Below are 22,041 nucleotides of genomic sequence, written 5' to 3'. Positions count from 1 at the left end.
AGAAAACTGTCAAAATGCTGCAAACCTCTTTACTGTCGGCTACCAATAAAGGAGTAAATGGAGTAAAACATTCTTTAAAAATTGTTAAAAAACTATTTCTCCAGTGAGAAAAGACTGGATCCAGTTATGTCGTATAATATCATGAACAGAACAGTATGATTCACACAGGATGTAGGATGTCAAGAAGTATTTCTAAAATGTGTTCTAAATGCTCCTTAAACACCTATATTAAAATTATTATAATGCTTAAGACTTTTTTATTCAAATAACTTCTGTAAAAGAAAATGACTTAACCAACAGTTTATGTCTCATCTTATTCTAATATTCTCTTTCCTGTTCCAGCTGTTCTGTATGATGTTCAGCTATTCTCACATTATTTTAGCTGATCAACAGACTTTTAGTGTATCATGAATTTATTTAGTGTGTCGGCTGAGTGAAAGCTTTTGTAAAAGCCATGCTGGGTCAGACAGAAGTTCACAACTGTGACAGTATTGAGTTTATACAAATCTGCTCAGACAGACTTGTGAGTTGAATGTCTTTTTTATTCTGTTGTTTTTTTGTAAACTTGTATAAAACTCATTCTGGTCAGAGAGAATTCTACAGCTTCTTGTGAAATTCTGTCTCCACTGTGCAGTGAATAAAACTCTTCTGCAGCCACAGAATTGGACTGGAAAGAATTTCTTTCCACACTTCATACTAAAATACTAAAAACCCAATTACAATTACTGTTACCATGACATCCACCATCACAGCTGCCACTAGTACTTATTATGTAGTTTGCTAAATACAAACATCCATCGTATCAGTTGACTTTCCAATCTGAAACAATAGATACAGTAGATAAAAAATAAAGGATTTCCTTCAGCAGAGAGAGAAGGAAGAAGGAAGTGCTCTTTACCGACACTAGCATTACCTGTACAACCTCAGGGGCGGGACCTCAGGGCCTCACACTGAATATAAAGAAGGTGACAACACCACAAACTCGACATCTCCAAGAGAAACTGAAATCTTCACAGTTATCTTCACAGAAACGGGTAAAGAGATCTTTTTTATATTGATATTTTTTCTTTGTGACGTGGTGCTGAAGAAATCATTTTTTGCATGCCTTATCGACAAATGAATTTAGTTTTATACTGACATTTATTTATTTTAGGTATGCTTTTCTCTGCCCTTCTTGTGCTGGGCATCTGCCTGGTTCCTGCTCACTCCAAACCAGCAGGTAGGCTACATTATTCTCTCACAATATAATCATTTTGTCACAATTGATGGACAATTTGATAGATGTGTTGTTTATTTGCAGGAGAACATCTTGGCAGTCCTTTCCTTCAAAGCTGTTTTGAGGAGGCAAAAAAACTTGTGGATGATGCGTACAAGTACTCCAGAGAAGAGTGAGTTCATTTTATGGGTTATTTCATCTCACAGGGTGATTATCTTTCAAATTATTCAGCATCAATGCACACTGCAATGCTATTTCTTTGGCATGCAAGCCATTCATTACAGGTACTCTGTAGCTCAGTAATTAAGTACCCAAATTGTACTCCATTGTTCGACTTTTTTTCTTCCAGGAGTCTGAGACGAGTCCGCAGGGAGGTGGTGCGTCCTCACGATGCTCTTCGTCTCCTGAAGCAGCCTCGTGGTGACACACGCTCAGCTGTGAGATCTGCAGACTACATGGCACAAACCCTCCGTCTGCTGCGACCGAGGGTGCATCACGAAAAGCGCCACCCAACGGCAGGCCACAGGTCAGACAAAAAAAAAGAAAAAAAAAAAAAAAAAAAAAAAAAAAAAAAAAAAACAAGGGTCACAACTTTTCCTGGTCATGGTTGAGGGTCTGACGTTTACTGTTTTGTAATGTGGGCATAGTTATGCACTTCATAGCTGTAATTAAGGACTAGACATAAAAAGTTGACATGCACACACACACACACACACACTTTGGTAATCTATGAATTATGTCTTTTACATTTCTCAGATTTGCTCACTAGAGATGATCTACTTAAGCTTGCCAGCATATGTGGATGTGAAGCTCGAGTCATTCTTCCGTCATGTCTGACCACACCAAACCTTAATAAGTATCGCACAGCCACCAGCGTCTGCAACAACATGTAAGAGAAATTTTCGTGTGAGAAAATGTTGTTTTAAATTCTCCCTTTTTAAAATGTATGTATCCATTTTCTTCTCTATTTGGACTTCTTTAATACCATCTTGGACATAGAAAACATTTAAACTTTTACATGCAAACATTTTTATAATACAACATCAAGCCCCATATTTAAGTCCTTTTCTCAAACAACTTATCTTAAGCAGGCACCTTTTAACATTACAAAATGTCTTCATTATCAACTTTCCAGAATAACAGTTTAGCACATAAATGTAGCTGAATAGTAATTGTATGGTTTCTTCGCACACTGTACGAAAAGATACACCATATCTACTCAATAAAAATGAGGCAACAGATTACAAGCAATATTATTAATTCAATTTCACATGGGTTGGTATTGAGTAAATATTAATTAAATGAGACCCTTAATACTTCATATTAATCCATTTAATATGAGTAGATTCAAATAGAAAACAGTACAGAATTAATTATAACCTAAACAAAAATATAGAGTTGATTTGAAAAAGATATACTCCCTAATGTGTAAATAGTACTAATAAAAATGTATTTAATTCTACATATCAATGATATATAATTGAGTAATAATCATCTACATTAATCTGCACATCGATTTGAATTTAATCAATGCAATGAATTAAATCTAAATATTCTTTCTTAGGAATAACTAGTCTATGGCCCAGAAAGTACAGAACTTAACAAATACTCAAGTAAGAATTTTATTAACAATTCACTTTGGTGCTTTCGACTCATTGTAGTAGTGCTGGGCAGTATACCGGTTTGTACCGTATACCTAATTTCCTATATGATATGAGTTTTTCATATACCGTAATACCGATGCATTGCCGCAGAGAACGCTACGGCCGAATTAATCTGCGAGTGACTTCAGAACGGGAGCCGTGTTAACTTCGTACCCTTCTCACTCATGGTTGTAACTTTATAATGACAATTAATAACCCACAACTAACTCTCTTTAACAGGATAAAACACCATAGCACACAACTATTTGTGACTTTAACAATTTCTAACACTAATAATTTTACATATACAAATTTACACAGCCGAACGGCATGCTGGGTAACATTATAGCTGCTAGCTAGCTAGGTTGACAGGAAGTGCTTTTCAATTAAAATTTGCCTGATTACATTAATTTGAATTAACTCAATATTCTCTCTATTTGGGATTAGATAAATATAATGCTTATGTTTTATTTAACTACAATGGGTGGATTTTATTCCAAAAAAATTTATTTTAATGAAATTTAATTAAATATTTGCCTCAAAATCAAAAACACAATCATATTGAATATATTTTACCTAATACATTAATTCAAATCTACATGAACACAGAATCATTTCTTACAGTGCATAAAGCAATCTGTTGAATTAATGAAAACTTTTTGGATCTGTGAGATTGAGGGTTACATTCAGAGGAAATGCTTGTGAAATACACCTAAATATCTTAGGCTATACACTGCAGAAGATGTGTACACTTCCCTGGGATTTCTCAAGCAGTGTTTCTAACCACGGCCATCTCCTGTTTGGTTTTAGAAAAAACCCTCGCCTCGGGGCCTCCAACACCCCCTTCACCCGCTGGCTACCTTCCGAATATGACGATGGCATCTCCCAACCGAAAGGCTTTAACCGAAACCGAAAAATCAACAACTTCTTGCTCCCACTGGTACAACATTGAAATCCCAGACACTTGCTTTGATTAACATATGTAAATGCTGATTTAAAATTGAAACTAAACAATTCTCCTCTACTCTCAGGTGCGACAGGTGTCCAACAACATCCTGAGCACAACAGACGCAGGCGTGGTCAACGACACAGAATACACTCACATGGTGACCCTGTTTGGGCAGTGGAACGACCACGATCTCACCTTCACACCCTTCTCCCCCAGCATCCGCTCCTTCAGCAACGGGCTCAACTGTGACGAAAGCTGTGAGAATTCTGAGCCATGCGTCCCCATCCCGGTTGGTGTGAAAGCTCAGACCCAAACATTGAAATGTTATTTTCACTAAAAGATTCTCTCCATAACTTTTGGCATCTTTCTTACAAACAGATTCCTCCTGGCGACCCCCGCTTGCCCTCTGGCCCAAACAGCTGCATCCCTGCGTTCAGATCCGCCCCTGCTTGCGGAACGGGATACACGGCCTACAATTTTGGCGGAGAACCCAACAAGAGAGAGCAAATCAATGCCCTGACAGCCTTCCTGGATCTTGGCCAGGTGTACGGCTCTGAGGAGAAGCTCTCCCGGTCTCTTCGCGACCTTGAGAGTGATGCCGGCCTGCTGCGCGTCAATACAGAGTTCAGAGACAACAACCGTGAGCTGCTGCCCTTTAACACTCTCCAGGTGAACATGTGTGCCACTCGCAGAAGAATCACCAACAACACGAACGCCAGAGAGGTGCCCTGTTTCATTGCAGGTAAGTCATCTTGCAAGTTCACTGTAACTAATAGCTTTATAAATGGTTATTGAGTCATTTATTAATGGTTCAAAGATCAGCAACAAGCCAAAAGAGTAGTATCTAATTGTAAGCGGCTGTAACTCATTTTAAGCATCCACAACTGGATACTTGTGTATAAACAAATCATCATTAATACAAAAATAACAGAGTTGTAGTAGTGTAAAATATGTTCATAGAAGATGGTATAATTGTTGAGAATGATAACTAATAAAAACAATGTCCTTATACAACCACATTGTAGTGTGTTATAAACAATTTAGTAAATATAATTTATAAATGCAAAACGGGGTTAATTAGTTAGTGTAACAAATTATCTTGATGAATTAGTAAAAAGTGAGAAAACAATGACCCTTTACTGATGATTTACTAACATTTATAACTGAAGACGTATTAGAAAACAAGTTGCTATTACAGAATCATATTGTTGTCACTTTATAATATGACTTCAGACCTGCAGTTGAATATGTTGGGAAATATTTCAAAAGGGTTTTCACTACAATAATCTATCAAATGTGCATTTTAATAAGTTGCGCTTTCATTTTCAATCCAATGCTGTCATTTATTTTCTGGTGAAAACAGGACAATAAAAGAGCTAATTTAAAAGAGAAAGCAATTTATACTAGAGGACATTTAGCAAGTCAAATGTTCTTATTCATGTCTTTTTGCTGATGTATAAAACTTTAAGAAATCATGAATTAAACATTAATAAAGCCATTATTTACAACTCATGAACTCCTAACAGAAAGAGGTGCCAAACATATGAATCTGAAAATGAAAAGAACATTTCAGAGCAACTATTTGAAGTGTACATTTCTGTTTGTAAGGTGATGGCCGCGTGGACGAGAACATCGCTCTGACATCCATTCACACACTGTTTATGCGTGAGCATAACCGCCTGGCTCGTGAACTGAAGAGACTGAACCCACAATGGGATAGTGAGACACTCTACCAAGAGGCCCGTAAAATCTCGGGGGCTTACACACAGGTGGGTAAACCTGAGAGTCAGTCAGCATTCATGGTTACATACATCCCCAAAGCAGGTGACACTCCACTGTCTTTTACTTAAAATAGATCTCTGTCTCCCTCAGGTGTTTGTGTTTAGGGACTATCTGCCTCACATTGTGGGTCCCGACGCAATGCGTCGACAGCTCGGCCCGTACCCTGGCTACAATCCTAACGTTGACCCCAGCATCGCCAACGTCTTTGCAACAGCAGCTTACCGCTTCGCCCACTTGGCCATCCAGCCATTCTTAGCCCGTCTGGATGCAAACTACAGGGAGGACCCTCGGTTCCCCAGTGTTCCCTTGTTCAAGGCCTTCTTCACCCCATGGAGAATCATCTTTGAGGGTGAGTTGTACGGACAGAAGGGTAGTAACTTATCAGTCACTCTGTCTCCATCTGTCACCCTAACTTTAATTTGATCTCTCCAGGTGGCATTGACCCTCTGCTCCGTGGTTTGATCGGCCGTCCTGCTAAACTGAACACTCAGGATCACATGTTGGTGGATGCTCTGAGGGAGAGGTTGTTCCAGTTTGTGATGCATCTGGCTTTGGACCTAGGCTCTCTCAACATGGAGAGGGGACGTGACCATGGCTTGGCTGGTATATCCTTCACTCTGATTTCTCTAATTTCATCTCTTCCTTAGTTGTCCTCATCCACTCTTTGCTTACATGTTGTTTAATTCTCTAGGCTACAATGCCTGGCGCAGGTTCTGTGGCCTGTCTCAGCCCAGGAACCAGCAGGAGCTTGCTCAGGTCCTGAACAACAATGACCTGGCCCGCAGACTGCTACAACTCTACGGGACGGCCGACAACATCGACATCTGGATGGGAGGCGTGGCAGAGCCGTTTGTCAATGGCGGCCGTGTGGGGCCTCTGTTCGCCTGCCTCATCGCAACACAGTTCCAGAGGATCCGCCAGGGTGACAGGTCAGTACGTGTGTGGATACATAACAGTGATGCTAACATGAATACAAAAATAAATGCATTTTAAACCCAGTCTGTGTTGACACTAAACTCTTGTTTAGGCTGTGGTACGAGAACCCGGGCGTCTTCACCCCGGCGCAGAGAGCCGCTCTGTCCACTACCTCCTTATCCAAGATCATCTGTGACAACACCGGTATAACGGCAGTCCCCAGTGACGCCTACAGTGTCCTCTCAAACAGGAACCGGCTCGTCAGCTGCGCCAACCTCCGACGCCTGAACCTGGCAGCCTGGAGGGAGACAGTTACGTCTAACAAGGTGTGTTAATTTCTTCCTTCATCACTTGTGTGAAAATCATTCTTCATGTGTGGTGTTTGATCTTGCAAGCTTGGGTCAGAACTCTCAGTAAGTCGGTGGAAAAGAGGTTGGTTTGAAGTACTAAAAAGTGGTAGTCATACTTTAAGATAACAACAATGAAGCCAAACTTTTTTTATAAAATGTTCACATTCAACATCATGCAACAACTGTTCTTAAGTTTTTGTGATCTTGGTGAAAGTGTTCCTCATTCCATAAGAAACCATTTATGGTTTACTGAATTATGAGGATAAATAAGTTTAACTTTTACATCTTCTTGATATACAGATTGTGAACCAACTGGAAAGCCAGGACCCCCCAGACCTCCAGAACAATGAGGTAGTCTATTTAGTTATTGTCTGTTCAGCCTTACATTGTATATCATGTATCAATGTTCATATTTACAGTATGAAGACAATAGAACATATACAATAGAAAATAGAAACTACTCACATTTACCCCACATAACATGACATGGTCAACTTAAATGAAGTATGTGAAATATAAATAAACATAAACATCAGTCATATATAAATCTTGGAATACAGTTCATCTCTATGGAGTACACCCATCTTTTATCCTTCACTAACTGCGACAGTCTAATTAGGGCCTTTAGATTCTGACCACTTTATTATCATGTCCCTGGTGTCATTATTGTCCACCTATCCTAAAAAACATGTTTTGTGAGAGATTTTTTAACTGAACAATGCACCATGTTTAAGAAGCTGATCATATATTTTGATGAAAAAACTATGTAATGGAGTATAATATTGCATCCAAAATGTAGTGAATTAGAAAATCATAGAAAAGGAAATACTTTGAAAAACAAGTATCTCAAAGGTGTACTCAAGTAGAGTAATTGAGTAAATGTGCTAAGTTACTTTCCACTTGGATAATTCATAACATTAGCAGCAGATCCGGGTATTTTATCAAGTAGATTCAAAGCTGAAAATGTGGATAATTACAAGCCTAGAGTGTGCTGTTTTTACTGAAGTAATTTTGAAGTAATCTATACTTTTCTTCCTCTGCAGATCTCGTAGGAACCCCAGCCCCGAGAAGCCCCCCTGGATCGCCAACGCTCAACATCAATCCTACACAGCCACAATCTGCCTTCTCTGTCCGCCTGGGCGAGTACAGCCCATCCTCAGAGAAAATCATGAGCTTTAGGATCTGTTTTTATAACTCAATTTCTCTGCATTTAACGTTACTTTCCATGACATCTTATCAAATATATAAAATATCTATATATTTTTTTGCTTTTGGTCCGATGGACCAGACTAGGTCACACCATACAACTGCACATATATATATATATATATATATTTTCTGAAAAATGAACAAATATTTGATAGATTTAGCAAGCAGCCTAATGAACATGAAATGTAATAGAGCAAATCTGTTCAACTCTTATACAGCACATGTAGTCTTTTGGTCCGAAAATGTTTAGCAAATTTTGATGGTGGGATTGAGGACCCCCTCGAAAACGAGATGCTTCATCTCAAGGGGTTATCCTCTTAAATAAACAATTTCAATTTCAATTTACCAGTATTATTATGAAAGGCACTGACCAAATTGAAGCATGTCTTGACAAAGTTGTGTGTGCTTTCCCTGTGAGGTTTGTTTCACTGTAACTGTAACTGTATCTGTTGTATTGTGCATTTAATAAACTAAAGAAACTGTAGAGCAGCAATGTTGTTAATTTTTCATATTTCTGAGACATCAGGAATTATCTCATGGACGTCTTATGTCAATCACAAAAACATTGTGCCTGAAGGCATTTTGAAAGTACAGGACCAACATAGAGATTATGGTAAAAGCTCTATTTGGCAAGAATTTTCAAATATGCAGACTAATACTCCTGTGCTGAAGAGATGATGATCAAAAATTAGATCAAGCTTGGACACTTTGCTTCACAGAATATATTTATTTTCAAGCAGCAACATTAAACCTAACAAAACAGCTTGGTTAACTTTGTTCTAATATTGACTTCAGTAATCTAAATGAAGCAACAAAGGCCAAAGTTCAATCATCATTTTAATGTACTGTACATCCTGTAGATGGAGCCATCGTTCTTTTTTTCTTTTTTGTATGATTAATTTAGTGACATAACCACTTCACCATGAACTGGATATGGGGGAAGGAAGGAAACATTTACACCTGTGGTTAGCTTACTGTATATTCTCCAGACTACCTGGGTTGCACATGTCCACACTGCAAAAGGTAACTGGAATATCTACAGAAAATTTGAGGTAAACATGCAAACTTTATACAGGAAGTTTCAGTGGTAAGATTTAAACTTAGTCAGGACCTTCTTGCTGAAAGGGAACAATGGCCTCATTTTTACTGGTATTAAAATACAATCTGAGAGATCAGATCACAAGTGGACAGCTGTTAACCTGAGTACAGGTGTGAATGCACCCAGGAAGCATTGAGATCCAATCACTCAGACCACATTCAAAAGGTGGTCTGGGCCACGTGTCCACGTTCTTATAGCAGTGTGTACGGGTATGTGTCCTAGGCCACATTAAGGACCTCCTACCAGGGATGCACCAAATCCAGGATTTAGCTCGCTAGGCTGGTCGACGTAATGACACCGCCGTTGATTACGTGAAGGTGTTTACGTAGGTGGACCGTTCAATGCAGTAGGCTGGGAGAAAGTGAAAATGGAACTCGTGAGCAGAAAAAGTGTTGTTTGGCAGTACTTTCAGTCAAAAGAAGGCGATTCAAGTCGAGCTACATGTTCAATTTGCAATGCCGATTTGTCTTGTGGTGACAAGAACCCTAAACAATACACAACATCGCCGCTGTTAAAACATTTGTGTATGAAACCTCCGAAATAATACGAGTTGTGCATGAAGGAATCTACAGACAGCAGCCAAAATGCAGCAAAAAACAGTCACAGCTAAAAACTGAACTACACCAGAACTAAGTTTTTCCCACTTGTCTTCCTGGCATAATGTTGCCTATTCTTTTTTTTTTTTTTTTTTACAGTTAAAATAAAATAAAATGAAAAAAAATTATTAATGTGTTTACTGTGTTAATGGACTGAGGATGGGAGTAGGTTTCGGATTCAGCAGAATCTTAACCAGTGCATTCGGTATTCGGCCGAACCCCAAAAATCTGGATTCGGTGCATCCCTAGCTCCTACTCAACTGTGAGTGGAAATACGTACTCATTCAAGGTATTTAGAGTGAATCATATGTTTTGGATGTTATTATTATACGGTTGGTGTTGGTTTCTGTGCTCCCTTCTCTCATATCCCCGGCTGTCTGGAGCTCTGTGCCCCATGGTTAGCTGGAAAGGGCTGTCAGTATACAATAACCTTGTTTTGTTTCCAATAAATGCAACTTAACGAATATTGTTTTTACTCATTGCCAGACCTATCTCCACAGCACTGTTTCTGGTGGAGAGTTAAATGAGATGATTGATAGCATTCTCATGACTGCCTGTTGAATATAAAGCTACATCTTGCAGCTGGTTATCTTAGCTTAGCACAAAGACTGGAAACAGCTAGCCTCTCTCCAATTATAATCTGCCTACCAGCACGTCTAATGCTCTCTACTAAACAAAAGCCTAACAAGTAAACTGTGAGCCGTTTTTATAGGTGTTATGTGCCGGACTATTTCTTGGCTCTGAAACCCCAGGAAAGCACTGTGCCCAGCCAAGAAATAGTCAGAATAATGAGATACACTATGTTACAGTTATCTTTTTTTAATTCTTTTAACCTTCTGGCAGAGCAAGGCTAGCTGTTTCCTCCTGCTTCCAGTCTTTGTGCTAAACTAAGCTAACCAGCTGCTGACTGTAGATCCATGTGTAACGGACATGTAGAAGTGTGGTTTTCGATATGCTCATAACCGAAAGAAAAGCACAAAAGCATATTTTCCAACATGTCAGACTATTCCTATAAATTGTCATAATTTGTAAGTGTGTTCACAGCTTGATTTGAATAACTTTGACATTTTAACTATTACCAAAGATACAGTAGCAACATCCCAATACAGTTAACAGTGGAGTTATAAGGCTTTCATCTAACAACACTGACTTCTAGTTTGATTAAAGGGGAACTATGCAGTTTTTTTTTAGCTTAATTTACCTTAACTGAACAGCTTCAGAGTCATTGGAATGGTTATTTGACTTTTTTCGGGTTGAATGGTGGTCATCTCGCTTCCCCCTAGCGCCTGTGAGCGGAAAAAAAACCCCTTGCAACTTTTGGCCGGCGAGCGAGAGTCGTCATGGCTGAGCTGGCAAAAAAGCATTGTCAGAGGAACAGAGAAAGAGGAAATGGCAGACTGACCGAGCGAGGAGTCAGCAGTTATATCTATTCCGAAGCTGTAGGGGGAGCGCTATAGAGAAACCTGCGAGCAAAAAGCGAAGAAATTGCCCAAACTACATAGCGCCCATAGACTGTAAAAGAATGCACACAGCTACACCATATATTTCCACGGAGACCAGTGAAGTCACTTTTCTGGTGATGGCTGAGCGTGCTGAGCAGCCTCAAATTGAGCTTGACGACATAGATGTGACGTGAGCAACCTGTCTGAAAGTTGTAAGTCTTCTGGTAGCTGTGCCAAGAGAAATCTCAATCATTCCCAATCTTGCAGAGACGGAGAGCATAGGTTTATGTAAGGAGATAACATAGGCACAGGCTAATTATTGCTAATTAAAATGCTAGTTAACATTAGTAATTAAACTTAAACAGCTAATGTAAGTCGAAACTGCCTGCGAGCTTCTCCTGACTATACAGTACGGGAGGTGATGGCTTGTTAGCCTAGAATCTCCCCATTGGAGGTATGCTTTGCGGAGGCTCGCTTACCCCCTTGATAGCGCCCCTTTAATGTCTGAATTTACCCTCACAGTTTAATCCGTTTTTGTCTTGGCAAATACAGAGACACATAAATAACTGCTGAAAATGACTAAGACAATATTACAAGTCAAAGATAAATAAATAAAATAATAAATGAAATAAATCTATTTATTACTGGATTAACTGGAATTTATCCCTCCCTCTCTGTTGTTGTGTGAGGGCGGGAGTCGGAGGACATACTGGGAGTAAAAAAAACGAAGAGTACATCTGCATGAATCATTGCACAATGTAAAGTTTTCTGGGCTTTGTCTTGATAAAGCGCTCCTCCTCCTGGTTGCAGAGTCTAGAGTGCATGTGCAGAGTGCCACGTAGTCCACCAGTCTCTGTGTGTTTGGGTACTGTGTGTGTGTGTGTGTGTGTGTGTGTGTGTGTGTGTGTGTGTGTGTGTGTGTGTGTGTGTGTGTGTGTGTGTGTGTGTGTGTGTGTGTGTGTGTGTGTGTGTGTGTGTGTGTGTGGTGCAAACCCTAACTTGTTGCTCCAGGAGTAATAGAAACTCAGTTATTATATATAACCCATTTATGAAGGAGGAGAAATATTTGAATTGTCAGTTTCTGTTTAGAGTTTTGAGTTAAGATGAACATGATCTTATTTGAACAGGCTAACTTTTGCAAATGAGTGGAGGGAAGATCTATTACTGCAAGGAAATGTAAGAGTGTAAAGGATATTAACAGAAGCAGGGATGTTATGGGATAGAAGTTATGTGTTTTAAGTTGAGGGATGTGATAGAATAATCTTGGGAATAGACCAGAGGAAGTACGCATTACTGTGGATCTTTGAGAGAGATGTGTGTGGTCCTGGTTCACTGTGATGAGATCATAATGATGAAATGGATAATTAGATGCAAATTGATTAAAAAATAATCTGAACTGGAGAAAGTAATACTAATTTTCTAACTGGATTTTAAACAGCCTGCAACAAAGCCAACAAAGTTGGAGCGATGTGGGTTTTATATCATATTCAAGACAATGAAATATCTATATCTACCTTAAATCTAGACATTGGCTGTTGTAAATGCTTAAATGTAGGCTTCACATCTCAAGCGAAGTGGCAAATGTCAGCATGATGTTGACTCAGTGATGGCACTTTTTATGGCAATTTAGCATCATGACAGGATGGAGATCTCTTTTTTCCCCTCTTTACTCACTGACGTGTCTTATGCAGGAGGCCTTGTCACTATTTTCCCTTCGTATTCTGCAACCCAGACGTGGATTTATTCAAATTCTTTTAGCTGAGCCGGGTGCCCAAAAATATCAGGAATGGGAGTGAGTTCCAGCAACGTGGACAAAAGAACTCGGCTAATTCCTTGCAGATGTGTCTCCTGAGCTGTGTGGGGGAACACTGTGCTGCCCTCGCTGGAGAGAAAAAGGACTCTGCATGGAGAAAGTTCAATGAATTACGAGTGAAAAACAGGAGTGACTCGGTACAGCTGGTTCTGACTGTCTGGTGTTCCAGGGAAGAGAAAGGAGGAAACACAGAAACACATGCACATAGTTGGCCCTCTCTGTATGCAGGAGTGTATGTAAGTCATCCTCTAAGAAAAAACACAATCACATGTTGGTTTTTAAAAAGCGTATCTGTAAGTGTTTTATGCTGGAAATCAATCCTTCATAGGTGAATTAAAATAAAACTGCTAGAGGGCATCTCTAAAGACAAAACAGGAAACATTTACAAAAGAGCAGCCAGATTCATTCCTGGTGTTGCTGTGGTTCATTTTGGGAATTTTTGTTTTATGACTTCACTTTTTAATCCTGAGGAACGGTTTCACAAATGCATCTTCAAATTTATCGGGATTAGTGAGCCATTGGAATCCTGTTTCTCTTTTAAACATTTCCCACTTATCTTTAACTCACATAAGTCTGCTGGGAGGATACATTTTCAGGAGCTCATATAACTCCACTTGGCTCTGATTGGCCCTCACAGCTTACACAAGTTGAAATGTAACATCACGTGACTGTGAGATGATGTGCACCCTCGTTATCCAAGAACAATACAACTGGTTTAACTGTAATTTACAGCATGACTTAATCAGTTTATTTTACCATTAAATAGACTATAAAGTATTTTAGTCTGCCCTTGGTTCTTCTCTTTCTCAGCTACCGTTTGGGCAGAATACATTTTCACTGGAATCATAAATGTTCACACTCAGTTTTTACAGCTCCTGAAAACTTAGTTTCATCTGAAGTATTTCTCTATACAATGTTAAATATCTATAACTAAATTATAACAATCAAGTTAAAGTTAACCTGTGGCGGGGCGTGACAAAGTGGCTGTACCGATTGAGAACAGACTGCACAACCTGCAAGCTGTTATTGGCTGGGTGTCACACACCCATGTGGGGCCCACAGGCTCTTTGCTGACACCCATAAACGGAAAAAAAAAATAATAAGAAGAAGAGAAAGAGAAAATACAGGCAGGGGGGCAGGGTCTCTGCAGACACAGACAGCAAAAATACAAACAGATCCGACTCCATTTTGATACATTCCTGAAAAAGAAAGCATTGCTCTCAACAAATCACTCTTGATAAATAAATGTTCAATAAACTACTTAATATTAAATACTTTCCCCCAGGTTTCTAGTCAATTACATGGCCATTTGACTCCATAGTGCCTATATGGGTGCTACCAGCTACTACTTTTAGTTTTAGCACTATTTGTATGTTATTCAAGGTATTAGTAAAACATAAATCTGAAGGAAGAAGATTAGAATTTAGGAGTTTATAGAGTTTGTCTAAGGCAAGGCCATGATCCCCCATTTCCCAAACATCAGGTACAGATAAGAAAATGAAATGCAGCACTCTATTATTTGCAGTCATCTGCAACCTAGTGTCAGGATATGGGCCACCGTGATTGGTCTGTTATTAGATCACAGGGAATCTTTATTTTCAGACTGATCTCATGAAATGGCGTATGTATAACACGCAAATTTGTATGCCATTATTGGCGTGTTATCAAGACGCATACTCAATTTTTAGCGTGTATATCAACGCCACTTTCACCCAGGAGACCAGCGATCACATACCGCTTGTGACGTTTCCTTGTCCCACATGTGACTTTTCCTCTTTCTTCTTTTACTAAAGCCAACACCATTTTTCATTTCCTAAACCTAACCCCGTTGTTCTTTTCCTAAACTCAACCGTTGCTTTCTTCTTTTACTAAAGCCAACCCAATTCTTCTTTTCCTAAACCCAACCGGTTCTTCTTTTCCTAAACTCAACCGTAGCTTTCTTCCCGCGATAACACGCTGTTCTCACGATAACACGTTCTTCTCGCAATAACACGCCAAGTGCCGATAACACACCAAGTGCCGATAACACACCAAGTGCCGATAACGCACCAAGCGGCGTGAATGTGTATGCCCGCTGTATACGGCGTAGACATACACGCGGATAGCTCAAAATGCATACAGATAACACACCACTTGGCTTAAGAAAATTGGTGTGTATATTTACGCAAAGTCATGATGCCATGTTGCTATTTTAATTGGTCATTTGTGGATTTCAAGTTCTTGATTTTTAAAGCTAGATAACAGCTCATAATTAATCTCTGGTTTTACGTGTTAATAAACTTTACATGTAATCCAAATGTTTGGCTTTGAAATCAATCGGTCTCATAAAACTGTGTTTTGAGAAGCTATAAAATCCTCGAGGCCATTCGCTGTGGTCAAGCAGCAGCCATCATGTGGTCAATTGTGTAGATGCTAGAAAGAAGTTCCTGGTTTGCCAGACAAAGGAAAAGGAAAGCCTTGGATTAAGTTTCCCAAGCCGTGTATTAAAGCCTACCTCTGGTGTTACAGCAGGGCGCGGGTAGTGATTTGACTGGGCCGCTGCAAATGACTTATCAGAGGAGGAGCGTGGGGTCAGTCTGCCAGAACACACAGTAATGCAGATATCAATTATCACCACAGCCTCATTTTGTGTATTGCTCAGAATAGACTAATTATGACCTTATAGAAAATTACTGTGATATGCTTGAGGAGTCTTTCATGTTGTTAGCAAAGCTACAACACAGATAGGACTGGATGTGGGGGGGATGCTTGTGGGAGATGGTTTCCCAGAAATAAATAAATGTTGCAGGGCCAAGAGTCATGTTTAGGTTTCTGAGATCCTTCTATAAGAAAATGGAGTGCAGATACTTCTGGCAGAGTGTGTTGCAATTTGGTTGGGAGTTCATCCAACAGTCAGGGAAAAAGCTATTTATCATGACATTCTGTTGATCTGGTAGAGAAAGACCAAATGAGGAAAATATTTATGTGAAATCCTTAAAAGAAAGATGAAGAAAGTCTGCATCTGTTTTTGTGTCGGTTTTTTATCTGTTATTATTCAAAATAAAGTATGCATCTACTTTGTGATGAACAAAATAAGTTTCACTACTTGTTACTGACACTAACCACCTTTTAGGGGCCAGACTGAGCATAATCAGACTCCCTTGGCTGGGCATGATCACACATCGAGTAATCATCCAATGGTTATATGAGAAGCAGCACCAGACTTGTATAACAGATTCAGAAACTCCAAATGCTGAACCCCTCCTCCTATTCTTCATCATCGTCATCATCATCTCACTGGGCGCATCTGCAGGCTGCAGGAGCAGAGCGATATGAGTTTACACGGATAGCTACATTTAAACTTAGTTTTTCCTTTCTGCTCACTAAATATCCTTCAAACAGAGATGAAGGGTATTTAAGTCAAAGACAAGTGGCAACCCCGGCTCATAAAAATATTCGCTTTGTCACATTATATTTTCTTTAATTGAGTTCATAATGGGATTACGCATATTTGGCACGCCACTTTACGCATATGCGTGCGTCTATTTTTTTGTTTGCATCCTGCAAGCTGCCCAGTCTCAGACGAATCCGGGGACCCAACAAGGAAATAACCAGAGAGCGGCTCTCCGGCAGACGCTGCAGTGGTCACACAACGGTAAGGTTTTTAGCATTTTAAGCCAGGGCTCGGAGTATCAGCCACCGAGGCGGAGGGGCGCACCTCAGGAGCAAGTGCAGGCGCGACCTGTCACCATCATTCGTGATGCGGACGTGAGACACCCGGACACCTCGAGCCAGTCGGTGGCCCAGCAGCAGCAGCAGCCTCCCCGGCCGGCGTCCAACCCGCACAGCCCCCGCGAGCTTCCAACTCCACTCCAAAGGCTCGTGAGAGGGCACGAGCACCGCCAGCATCACCATGAGCGCACCGGTGAGCGCAGAGGGACGCAGAGGAGCAGCAATGAGACCCAGCAAAAGGTCACTGTCAGTCCGCCTCTGCCCCGGAGAGAAGACATGATGGTCGGTGATGATCCCTACGACCCCTACAAGTCCACTGATCCAGATAATCCATATTACAATCATTATGACGTTTACGAGAGACCGAGGTCGCGATCGAGACCCGGATATGGCACGAGATATCATCAGTACGGTAAGAGTGGGGTTTTTAACAACATTGATGAGATAGATATGAAAACATACATAAAGTGGAGTTTGTGATGCTAAAATGCTTCCGGTTTATCATCCAATCAATCACTTATTTAATTAATCAGTTTGTCTACCGTATCTGTCTCACTTTGTCTTTAAATGGCTGCATCTATTTAACACCTGTTAAAAATGTTTATGAAACACTAATTTACTGGTTGATTTATGTTTTATGTATCACTTTATTTATTGTATTTAAAGCTATTATCACTATTATAACGTTTGTTTGTTGTTTTAGGTCTGCCTGATCTGGTACCTGACCCCTACTACATTCAGGCCTCTGCTTATGCCCAGAGAGTCCCAATGTACAACCTGAGATGTGCAGCTGAGGAGAACTGTTTGTCAAGGTAGACTACTGTCAAGACTTATCCACAGGGAGAGAGAGAAGAAAAAAACAGGGTTTGCGTCCAAGCCTAAGTGTGATTCAGAGAGCTTTGAGCCATAACAACCGCCTAAAGTGTTTGTGGGTGAGAGCTGCCCAGTGGCACCATGAGATGAGGTAAAATTAACCAAATCCTGCCACTGATGTTGGAGATGGGTGGAGTGGTGGATTTCTGTGAAGTTTATTCATAGTTTGCCCCGAGGAGAGAAAGCCTGAATGGTAAACACATTATCGAAACTAACCCAAACAACCACATGCCTCCTAACTATTTTTCCACCCACCATTTACACAGACTGCTTTCACTCAGCCACTCAGAGGAGGGGATCTAGCAGGAAAAACAATCGTGTTGTAATTGTGTCCACATATTCCCTGTTTTTTACTTTCTTCTTCTGCAAACGTATGCTCTTCCTATGCTTTGTGTCTGCAGCTCGGCCTATACGTCCAGTATGAGAGACTATGACACCCGCATGCTGCTGAGGTTTCCTCAGAGAGTCAAAAACCAGGGGACGGCGGACTTCCTCCCCAGCAGGCCACGTTACTCCTGGGAGTGGCACAGCTGTCATCAGTGAGTAATGGCATGTCAGTGCTGTCCACAAAAAGAACGTTTCTGTGACTTGTGTGGCTGCTCTCTTTGCATCATTTGTTCTTACTGGCCAACAAGCTGACATCAATTAGAGTTATTCACGTGATGGTTTCATGCATGAAAAAAACAGGTCTGGATCCTGTTTTGAAAAGACTGTAAATTAGTTAAAAACATTTAATAGATCAAAACATTTAAATATTGCATTACTCACTAGTTTGAATTGGAGATAGAACATTTTCTTCATACATTGTAACTGTGTAGTTTTGTTCTTCACTTACAAATGTAAGGAACTAATTGTTTCCAAGAGATACTATTTTTCCCGACACTATTTGTCTTTTACAGTCTGTAGTTGTGGTATGGCACCCCCTGTTGAACCACAGTTGTGCTACTTTTGGCTGTTTTATAGTGTTTGAGTAATTTTGATATCAGGACTGACATCTTAACACAAGTTTTATTTGTATTTTTAGGCTTTTTAAAGTGTAATTTTCTATTTTATAATTTTAGCACAAGGGCAGTAAAACCTACTTTGGGCTTTCAAAAGATGATGTGACTGAACTTCATATGACCTTTGAATTCAGTTAATTTACAGCTGCAAAGCCAGACGTTGTAAAGTAAAGCTATGTGATGAGGAGAATGAGCCAAAAAGGAAAACCGCTAGTCTGTATGTCCCTTTATTGAGCAAATGGAAAAGTGCCTAGTTTTCCTTGATTTCACAGAAACTACCTCAGTCCATAGTTATGTTGTTGAAACAACCAGTCCACTGTGCTAATCCCCAAAATGGAGCACATTTGGCAGAGATCCAATAAACTGGTGATGTCGACTGTATAGATTTCTTTTCAGTGTTTTGAAAGTCAACCAGACTGTTTTTGTCTCATTAAACAAACTTCAAGATAATGGACTGAAAGCAGATTCAGATTCACTGTAGCGCTACATGTATGATAAATACCTGTGATGTTTGCAGACACAGTGACTGGCAGCCATTTAAATGAACACCAGGAAATGCCCAACAAAATGTATTTCAATGTTAATCAGTAATTATGTAAATGTGGCTTGGGAACTAAACGTGTCTGGTTGTTTTAGTTTCAGATTAATGTGGAACTCACTCGGTTCAGATTAAAAATGCCTGGAGTTGTTGAACACTGCTGCTGCTGATCCACAGGCACTTCCACAGCATGGATGAGTTCAGCCACTACGACCTGCTGGATGCCTCCACTCACCACTCGGTGGCTGAGGGCCACAAGGCCAGCTTCTGCCTGGAGGACACTTCCTGTGACTACGGCTACTACAGGCGATTTGCCTGCACCTCACATACCCAGGTCTCAAGAATACCTGCTGATAAGATAACTTTTGAAATGTTGCTATTGACCCAATCACAATGTTTCTTCCGGGTAGAAAACAGCAGGCACCTAAAACCTAAAACCAGACAGACAAAGTTAGTGAGTAGCTGGTGAACATAGTGAAGAATAAAGCAGCTAAAGAGACAGATCGTTCCCACGGGTGTTGGTGGAGACCAAAATCAGAGTTTACAGTAGAGTGAATATTTTTACACAACTCCAAATTAATGGGAATGTTGCTCTGTGTCTGCTGGATGTGTAAATAAGCAACTTTTAGCGAACAAATTTGGCAAATCTACTTTATAAGGTTATACTATATGAGTCCTCTGTTTATAGCTTGTTTCCGCTGCCCCCAAGTGGCCAGTGAATCCCGGTTTAGCTCACAAGCTAAACAACTGCAAACATTTAGCCAATTAGGTCCTTTAGCTAGCGCAGCAAACATGCCAAAGTTATTCTGAATCAACCAACTTGCTGCTGCTGTAAATAAACACAGTACACAGACACGCCTGGATTATTTTTACAATGGGGCTTTCTTTTTGAAAATGACCACAATGACCAAAAAGACAAGAGACTAAAAATAAACCCTTTTACAGCAGAGATTTTGACTTGTTATAGTAGGAAAAGCACAGGTGTTATAACATGAACGATGGCTCTTTTCTATTCAAATGTCCCAGAAAACCATGACAATGGGACAGTGAGGCAAAATGCACAATACCAGGACCATGAAACTGAAGCAGCTGGAAAGGAATTCAGCCATCATTAATTCTTTTATTTACACTTGTGCTTTTCCTACTGTGACATGTTAAAATCTTTAAAATTAAAAAAGAATGATTGAATTATAGTGGTTGCAAAGTAAAAGCTGGATCCTAGTTGCAGGATTTTGGTGTGTAAATTTCTATAAATGAGTAAGAAAAACAAGTGCTCTTTTACTGAGGCAGCTGTCCTTTAGAGAACAATTTTAGTATTTCCTTTTTGCACAAGCCAGTGGTGATTTGATGATTTCCTGTTTTTCCTGTAAAATGATCCCACCTGCCTGAACGTCTGTGATCAGTTGTTTGGCAGATGATTTCTTTTTCCATCCTCTTTACTTTATTTTGACAGGCAAATTTTTTTCTTCTCTTTTTTATAAATATTGTTTTTCTAATCAGAAGCATTTTAGGCTTATCATTAGATATCACACTGCAATAAAACATTAAAATCTTTGTTACAGTTACTGTTCTATATGTAAAAGGGCTTAGAAGAGGTTTGTTTGTTAACATAATGTTTTATGTGGATGCTATCCGATGTGCAGGGCCTGAGCCCAGGATGTTATGATACCTACAACGCAGACATCGACTGCCAGTGGATTGACATCACAGATGTGAAACCTGGAAACTATATCCTCAAGGTTTGTTAGAAATACCAGATGACATTTGTCTTCCTCATGAGACACCAAACCCCTTTTAAAGAGTTACATTCATGTGGAATCCCATTGCATCCATGATTATTTGATTATTGAGTCTATGCTTTTTATTTATCGTTGTTGCTTTGTTATTGATTCTTTGTTGTTCTCCACAGATCAGTGTAAATCCGAACTATCATGTCCCAGAATCAGACTACAGCAACAACGTTGTGCGCTGTGAGGTTCGCTACACTGGCAACTACGCCTATGTGTCAGGATGTCATATGTCATCGTGAGTATCATGACTCAAGTGACAATTATTTATTTATTTATTGCACCCTCCATTAATCCTCATGTTTTTGTTTTTTCAGGTATTAAGAGATAACAGGCATTCACATCATCTAAGCGAAGATGTACTGTAAATGACAGTGCAGAGGACTGCATATGAAAGCATATAAAAAATAATTATATAAATGTTAAATTGTTAGAAACATATTTTTACAATTTAAAATTCTCACAATTTATAATGTCACTATGACATCATTTGACGATATAGTGACAGATAATGTTGAATTCTTCTTTGGTTGTGTCGGTAGCAGCTTTTCTCCATACTGTCCATAAGAATATACCTATCTAATCTTTGCTTTAGAATCATTTTAATTTCTTACTTCTGTCATATTTTACTGTATTCTTGCGTTTTATGCTACTTGTAAGATAGTTAAAGAATAAAATCCATGAAATTAAAAAATCTTAGCAAGTTACAAATGTAAACAAGCTTACCCTCATTGTTAAATCAATGTCAGTTATATTACAGTTTTAAAATGAAGGAAAATGTATGTGTTATATTTATATGCAACGGAAGAAACTCTCTTTACACCAAAACCTTTGTTGAAACTGAGTTGAATAAAACTTACTGATATTGTGTCACTGTTTTTGACTGACCAGATTGAAGTGACTTCCCTATCTTGCCTTTGTTTCTTACCTTTAGTTACGTCTTATTGTCTTTGCCACACACACAAACACGTTGAATCACAAACACAGACACACACACACACACACACACACACACACACACACACACACACACACACACACACACACACACACACACACACACACCATAAAAAGGGTGGATACAAAAGGTCAAAAGTAGGACTTCAAACTACTGATA

General features: G+C 39.6%; 2 protein-coding genes across 2 annotated transcripts; both read left to right on the top strand.

The window, feature by feature from the left end:
• Window positions 1–967: 967 nt before the first annotated feature.
• On the top strand, window positions 968–8,553 carry mpx (myeloid-specific peroxidase). The gene is made up of 15 exons (XM_039780819.1): window positions 968–1,034; window positions 1,154–1,219; window positions 1,301–1,388; window positions 1,566–1,723; window positions 1,955–2,105; window positions 3,670–3,799; window positions 3,891–4,097; window positions 4,187–4,550; window positions 5,417–5,577; window positions 5,681–5,939; window positions 6,023–6,193; window positions 6,282–6,519; window positions 6,618–6,831; window positions 7,156–7,206; window positions 7,899–8,553. Exons 2-15 carry the CDS (start codon window positions 1,156–1,158, stop codon window positions 7,905–7,907), a joined length of 2,265 nt encoding a protein of 754 aa, XP_039636753.1. The 5' UTR covers window positions 968–1,034; window positions 1,154–1,155; the 3' UTR covers window positions 7,908–8,553.
• A 7,697-nt stretch (window positions 8,554–16,250) lies between these two features.
• loxa (lysyl oxidase a) lies at window positions 16,251–21,802 on the top strand. Its single transcript, XM_039778749.1, has 7 exons — window positions 16,251–17,137; window positions 17,429–17,537; window positions 18,000–18,137; window positions 19,315–19,471; window positions 20,781–20,876; window positions 21,047–21,162; window positions 21,242–21,802. The coding sequence occupies exons 1-7, from the start codon at window positions 16,489–16,491 to the stop codon at window positions 21,246–21,248; spliced, it is 1,272 nt and encodes a 423-aa protein (XP_039634683.1). The 5' UTR covers window positions 16,251–16,488; the 3' UTR covers window positions 21,249–21,802.
• The last annotated feature ends 239 nt before the right edge of the window (window positions 21,803–22,041 follow it).

The sequence above is a fragment of the Perca fluviatilis genome, chromosome 17, assembly GCF_010015445.1.
Source record: "Perca fluviatilis chromosome 17, GENO_Pfluv_1.0, whole genome shotgun sequence".
Classification (NCBI taxonomy): Eukaryota; Metazoa; Chordata; class Actinopteri; order Perciformes; family Percidae; genus Perca; species Perca fluviatilis.
Note: the sequence above shows the minus strand (reverse complement) of the source record. Positions and strands in the feature narration are given on the sequence as shown.